This window comes from Fukomys damarensis, unplaced genomic scaffold (genome assembly GCF_012274545.1).
Source record: "Fukomys damarensis isolate Sample0158 unplaced genomic scaffold, DMR_v1.0_HiC HiC_scaffold_19, whole genome shotgun sequence".
Classification (NCBI taxonomy): Eukaryota; Metazoa; Chordata; class Mammalia; order Rodentia; family Bathyergidae; genus Fukomys; species Fukomys damarensis.
The window spans coordinates 58,248,703-58,255,558 of record NW_022900931.1 but is presented as its reverse complement, the minus strand read 5'-3'; the positions used below and the strand labels follow the sequence as shown (position 1 = coordinate 58,255,558).

Sequence of the window (6,856 nt, the reverse complement as noted above, 5' to 3'; positions counted from 1 at the left end):
TTTGAGACAGGGTCTCACTATGTAGTTGAGACTGACCTGGAACTCACTATGTAGCCCAGGCTGGTCTCGAACTCACAGTGATCCTCCTGCCTCAGCCTCCCGAGTGCTGGGATTACAGGCGTGCGCCACCACACTCAGCCAGGTCACTAGTTACACGGAGTAGGGGTGTAAAGAATTATCCCTCCAAATCTGAAGTATGCTGGACCTTGTGGCTTTCTGGTGTGAACTGGGGTATCCCCAGCTATGAGGCAGAAAATTTGGAAATTGGGCATTCCCATGTTATGCTGAGGGGTCCCCAAAGCTGAGCACTCCTGGTTCACACCGTGGTTGTGTTGAGGATGATTTCCGGGTCATCACGGTTGTCAGTGGGCACCACATCTCGAGGGAGTCGGGGCAGAGTAGGGGTAGCTGGTGGTTGAGTCATCATGGCGGCCTTCTTGGCCTTGAATAAAAACCTAGTGGTAGGAGGAGAGGCTGCCATGAACACCCACTCTTCAGCTCAGACCCTGCCCTGGCACCCACAACAGCCATGCCTCCCACACCTACCTTAGCTGCACCCACTTCTACTACTGTACCCAACACCTCGCCTCTAGTGGGCTGGAATTCCAGACCTCCCCCGCACAAGCCTAATGCACTCTGCAGATGCTGCATGCCGGGTCACCCACATTCAGTGCCTCCTGGGGATATGGGTCCCCTGTGGGACAAACAGTAGTCCTCCTACATCAGCATTTCCCACCTATGTTTCTCAGATGGCTGCTAACTGCAATTGGGAAGGCCGATTCTTCATCTTGTGGCACTATTATACACTGTGAGCATGTGGCATCCCGAAGCCTTCCAGCAGCAGACCCCACATTATGATGACCAACAATTCTGTCACTTCCAGCCACCACCAAGAGTCAGAACTACATCTCACTGAAAATCACTGCTGCAGAGGGTGGCGTGCAGATTCCCTTTCAAATCTGATCCCTTCTCGGGGATTCCCTTAAAGTAGTTTCTGGGGGTATATTTGAGACATGAAAAGGGGTCCCAGTTGGTTTTTCTTTTCTTTTCTTTTTTCAGTATCAGGGATTGAACTTAGGACCTTGCGCTTGCACAAGGCGTGGTGCCACTGAGCTACATCCCCGGTCCCAGGTCGGTTTTTCATTGAGATAGCTGGAGGATACGGTAAACTGTCTCAAGATACCAAAGTCCCCTTTAGTGTCACAAATAATGAAGCGCACTGGTCGAGGCTCCTGGAGGCCCACCAAGTACTTGAGGAGGGGAGAGTTCTCCATGCCAATCATCAGGGTTCTCCAATTTCACACTGTCAGGGAAAGCAAAGCATCCCTGGGAAATGATGAGGTTCACTTGAGACACGATAGCCTCCCTCAGTGCTGGGGCTTCACTTAGCATATATGGGATCACTTTAGAGTATACCAGGGAGGTTCTCAAATTAAGGTTGTATAATCGAGAGCCTCAAGACAGACCCTCAGCCCTGCTTTCGACTCACCCTCTCTTCTTGTTCTTCTCGGTGGTAGCATCCTTCTCATTCTCAGCCCTGGCAGGCTGGGCCTCGACGCCAGCCTGAGGTAGGCCCCCAGGTGCCCCCTCTTTGGCCATTCCTTCCTTGCCCCCTTCAGCCTCACCCCAGCCCCCAGCTGAGCGGCGCAGGTTTTCGTAGTCGGGGTCAGGTTCTGCTGCCCGTGCCTCGTCCTCGGCGGGGGGCTGCAGGCCAGGAGGTGCCAGGGGTGTGGCCCCTGCAGTGCAGCGGAAGTGCAGGTAGAACTGGACTGGAAGGCTCAGCCGGAGAAAGAGCATCTCCACCAGGCTGTTCTGTGAGCCCCAGGTACGGTGGGTGAGGCGCAGGCAGGGCGGTGTATCCACAGTGCCATCCATGCGGGACACCTGGAGAAGGTGGGAAGCACTGCATGGGGACAGTGGGCCGGGCTGGGCCATCGGCCCTAAACCTGGTTATACGCAGAGCCATCCACAGGCCTTAGAGCCCCTGAGTGAGAACTAGCTGGAGTCCCCTCCCCTGAGCCAGTGAAGCTGCCTGCAGGGCCCACATCTTGGCCATGGGGTACTTTGGGCCTCTGTCAACCTTTGCTGGTCAACTGGCACAGTGGCAGCCTAGCCATTGTACTAGAATCACTTGAGAGAACTTTCCAACCCTACCTATGTACAGGACTTGAGAACAAGCCAGCCAGCCCACAAATATTTACTAAACACCTGCTGTGCACTGGGCACTATTGTAGGTTCTGGGAACACATCAGGGGACAGAACGAAGGCTCTGCCCACCTGGGCTCTCTGGGAGACCCCTGGGAGAAGGGAGTTCAGAAAAGTCATAGTTTTGTAAAAGCTCCCCAGGTGAATTTTTGTTCATTTCAGTGTATGAGGAAAGGTGATGCTCGGAAAAGCATGCGTATCCTAAACACACAGGCATGAGAGGCTTCCACAGAGCAAGGTCTGTCAGGCTCTAACATGCCAGCTGAAGCTCAGCCACATGGAATTCACATTCTTCTCAGGCTGAGAAAAGGACCCCACTTGGTCTGTGTGGGGTTATTTATGGTCAGCGTCTAACCCTGAGTTTAACCTTAAGAGAGAAAAGACACGATTAGGTGTGTGGTGGCACATGCCTGTAATCCCAGATACTAACGAGGCTGAGGCAGGAGGATCTTGAGTTCAAGGCTAGCCTGGACAATTTAGTGAGATCCAAAATAAAATCAAATGGCCTAGAGATGTGGCTCAGTACCTCTGGTTCAATCCCCAGTACCACGAAAAAGAAAAAGGGAAAAGATGCCAGGGATTTAGCTCATTGGTTCCACTGTCTGCCTTGCAAGAGCAAGGACCCAAGTTCAATCCCTGGTACAAAAAAAAAAGAAAGAAAAGAAAGAAAGAAAAAGAGAAAAGACAATGAAGTCTGAAAATTGAGATGCATGTACTAACAAAGAGCTACTAAAACCATGTAATCTAAAAAGTAAAAAAATAAAAAACAAATCTAAAACTCAAAATACTAATAAGTAGAAAGAGAGATGCCAAAACGTACCTAGGAATTTATATTTCTTTCTCTTTCTCTCCTCTCCTCTCTTCCTCCTCTTCCTCCTTCCTCGCTCTCTCTCCCAGCTTTTTTTTTTTTTTTTTTGGTACCAAAGATCTAACTCAAGTCCTTGCACTTGTGAGGTAGGCGGCAGAACCCCTGAGCTAAAATTCCTGGCCCTCTCCCAGTTTTTATTTTTTATTTTAAAAAATTAATTAATTAATTTTTTGTTACTGGGGATTGAACTTGGGTCCTTGTGCTTTGAGACAGGCAGCAGAACCACTGAGCTAAATCCCAGCCCTTCCCAGCTTTTCAATTTTTTTAAAATTTTTATTTTGAGACAGGGTCTCACTAAGTCACTGAACCGCCTAGTCTGTTCTCCCAGAATGCTGGGATTACAGGAATATGCCATCACCCCCAACTGGATTTATATTTCTTTAAACCTTGCTCTACAATCAGATAGCTATAAGGATTAGAAATTTTCACTGGGGTCACTTAATCAAACTTCTCTTTTCTCCCTTCCTCCATGTTATAGATGTAGCACCTAGGACTCAGAGAAGTGTAATCTGTCAAAGGTATACCTCAAAAGCAGCCCCAGGAGCCCACTACCCTGATCCCTTCTACATATGGAAGGAAAAGAGAAGCTCAGGGAAGAGTTGTGAGAAGAATGAGGTTTGGAGACAAATCAGAAGGCATTATAGCTGGGCGTGGTGGCGCACGCCTGTGATCGCAGCACTCAGGAAGCTGAGGCAGGAGGATCGCTGTGAGTTTGAGACCAGCCTGGGCTATATAGTGAGTTCCAGGTCAGTCTCAACTACATAGTGAGACCCTGTCTCAAAAAAACAAAACAGAACAAAAAAGGTATTATTGGGGCTGGTCCTCACCTCATAGTGGGGGTGGTCAAGGGGCACTGGCTCAAATTGCGGAAGGCTTTTGCTGAACCAGGTGGTGACCGGCCTCTGCATGTTGATGGCGAATGGCTCAAAGCCTTCCTGGAGGCCGCAGATGGCAAAGAACCTCAGGGAGCTCACGTCCTGGCCCAGGTTCAGGTGACCCACCTGGCCCGGTCCCAAGCTGCAGACGGGCAGGAAGCCTAGTGGAAGGGGATGGACAGTGGGGTGAGTGAGTGGGCAGAGTGGGCAGTGCCATGGACAGGAGGACTGTGGAAGGGACAGCGAGGGGCAGAGTCAAGGGCAGGGTCAAGTGAGGTAGAGGCAAACCGGATGGCATATGCAGGGTCCCTGCTCTCACCATCTCCGATCTCAATCTCCCGGAAGGCTGTCTCAGAGCCCGAGTCAGACATGAGGACCTCGCCATTGAGGGTGAAGATAATGGTGCTCTCAGTGAGATCGATCATGCAGCCAACGACGTCACCTGACTGCCAGGGACGCCCGAATGGCTCACTGCCCAAATGCCAGCGCTGGCCCTGCGAGGGAAGCAGGGGGTGAGACGTGTGAAGACACACATTCAAAGCATGAGGTTCAGGACATGGAGGACAGAAAAGGAGTCACGCCAGTGTCCCCCATCTTTTCCTACATTTGCATCCCTGATCCTTGGAAACGCCTTCTTCATTAATCCCTGTGGCTCCTCCCTGCTGCCTGAGTTCCCTGCGGTTGCCATGGCCGGGGCTACTGTAGACCACCAAAGTGGGTCTGGGGATTGGTGGAGAACTTTGGTGTAGTGTATGGTGAGACAGAGGAATGCATGGAAAGTCGAGACTCCACATGGTTAGGAGGGAGGGAAGAAAGGAAGTATAAGTAGATGTATGCGTGGATGGATGGATGGACAGATGGACGGATGGACAGATGGACAAATGGACAGATGGATGGATGGATGGACAGATAGATGGGTGGGTAGATGGATGGATGGATAGATGAGTGGGTAAGTAGGTATATGGATGAGTAATGGTAGATATAGAGATGAGCAGACAGAGTGAGCCACAGACCATAAGAGGGACCACAGAGACTGGCAGAGCAGAGCCCAGGGAGGTACTCACCCGGTGGCCGTTGAAGACATAGGCCAGATCATCGGCTCCCAGCTCTATATCAGGCCGCAGCTCGGGCCGTGCCCAGCCCACTCGCATCTCCCCCGTGGTGACCGCCTCAAACTCAAAGTACCAGCGGCCACTCTGTACAGCATAGGACTTCTCTGCCCTAAAGATGCGCACCCGGTCCCAGCGAGACTGTCTCTCCACCTGACCTACAAAGGAGGCCAGGCAGGGTCAGGGGAGGCTGAGCAGGAGGTTTGTGGGAGAGACCAGAAAGGGTGAGAGTCTTGGGTAACTGGGAGAAGAGGAACAATTTCTTGGAGTTAGAGGAGGATTGGGGAACTTCAGACTAGTTAGAGATAGAAGAGACCTATTGAGAGCGAGACCCCTGTCTTGTTCGCAGCCAGAGCTTGCAGAAAGCAGAAAGATTGACAGGGACAAAGAGGGAAAAAGTAGTCAGTGACTTGTTAAGATTATCATCTGAGGTTAATGATCAAGGTCAATTTTTAGAATCAAGAGTTGAGGGCTAGGGATTTAGAGAGCAGTGGCACCACACCTGCCTGGCAAGCACAAGATCCTGGGTGGGTTGGCGGGGGAGGGGGCAGTTGCGAGCAGGAGTGGGGGGAGGGGCAGAGTCAGGGTCAGGGTCAGATGGGAATAGAAATTGGGGTTGGGATCAGGAGTTTTTAAAAGTAAGGATTAGGGACCACGGTCAGGGTTAGAGGTCAAGGCTAGAGGGAATCATTGAAAGGTCAGGGTTGGATTGAGGGTGGGGTTAGAGACTCTAAGCCCTTGGTTGGGTGGCTCTGAGTTATAGCTACAGTCCAGAAATAGGGGCTGGGGTCAAAGGTCAGTGCTGGGGTCAGCACTGACTGGGCTCTTGGGTTGAGCCCAGGAAAGGACTGAGTCAGATCAAAGTCAATGGTCAGATGAGGTTCCGGGCTGGGGTCCAGGGAAGAGTTGGAGTTTAAAGGAAGGACTAGTGCTCCCTGACCTCCTGATCAGTCCACTCAATATTATAGCTGTAGCCCTTCTGGGGGCTGAGTCAGGTCAGAGGTCAGGCATCTGGGGTCAGGGTGAGGGTGGGATCAGAGATGGGGACCAGAGTCAGGACTCACTGGGCTCCTGGTCAGGCGGCTCAATGTTGTAGCCATATCCCAGCAGGGTGCGCACGGCCTGGCAGAGGCTGTCTCGGTTGCTGCGCTTGGTGGCCTCGTCCAGCAGGCGGTAGGGCACGAGGCGGGGGTTTCTACGTGCAGGAATGTCCTGCACAGCACTGTAGCTCCAGCCTTGGCCCACTCTGTCTCTCGCCCACACATTGTGCCCATTCTCTGCCAGCCGATCCACCAATGTGGTCTGTGCAGGTGTCAGTCGCACGTGGCTCAGGTCCAGGGGAGCTGGCTTGTACCCATTGCTCATCATATACCTGCCAGGTGGGAGGGCACATGGGCTGAAGCTCTGCCTTCCACTTCCGGGCTCTGTGCTATGGGATCCTGGGTTTCTAGGATCCTTACCTTTGAGCTTTGGAATTTCTGACCTTTGGTCAGGGTCTGGCTAAATTATCCAGGTTGGCCTTGAACTTATGATCCTCCTGCCTCAGCCTCCCAAGAATCTGGGATTACAGGTGTGTGCCACCATGCCTGTCATGACCTTTGGTCTCATAGCCATGTTCTAGGACTCCCTAGAATAAACTGAGATCTTTGACCTCTGACCCTAGGATCTTGTGACATCACTGACTCCGGCCTCTCTGACCCCTTCATCTTGATTTTTGGGAGTCTTATCTTGACTTTGACACTCTTTGACCTCTCACCTCTACCTTTGAGGTTTCTTTCTCTTTTTTTTTTTTTTTTTTT

The 6,856-nt window shown here is 51.6% G+C and overlaps 1 protein-coding gene across 1 annotated transcript in view; it reads right to left on the bottom strand.

Annotated features, from left to right (window-relative positions):
* The window catches only part of Ryr1 (ryanodine receptor 1), a 123,215-nt gene that overhangs the window by 89,232 nt on the left and 27,127 nt on the right, over nt 1–6,856 (bottom strand). The window contains exons 24-29 of the mRNA XM_010632870.3: nt 6,122–6,429; nt 5,013–5,215; nt 4,268–4,442; nt 3,901–4,109; nt 1,490–1,884; nt 323–455 (exon numbers count right to left, since the gene is read on the bottom strand). Coding sequence (XP_010631172.1) covers nt 323–455; nt 1,490–1,884; nt 3,901–4,109; nt 4,268–4,442; nt 5,013–5,215; nt 6,122–6,429 — 1,423 coding nt within the window. The remainder of the gene's footprint in view (nt 1–322; nt 456–1,489; nt 1,885–3,900; nt 4,110–4,267; nt 4,443–5,012; nt 5,216–6,121; nt 6,430–6,856) is intronic.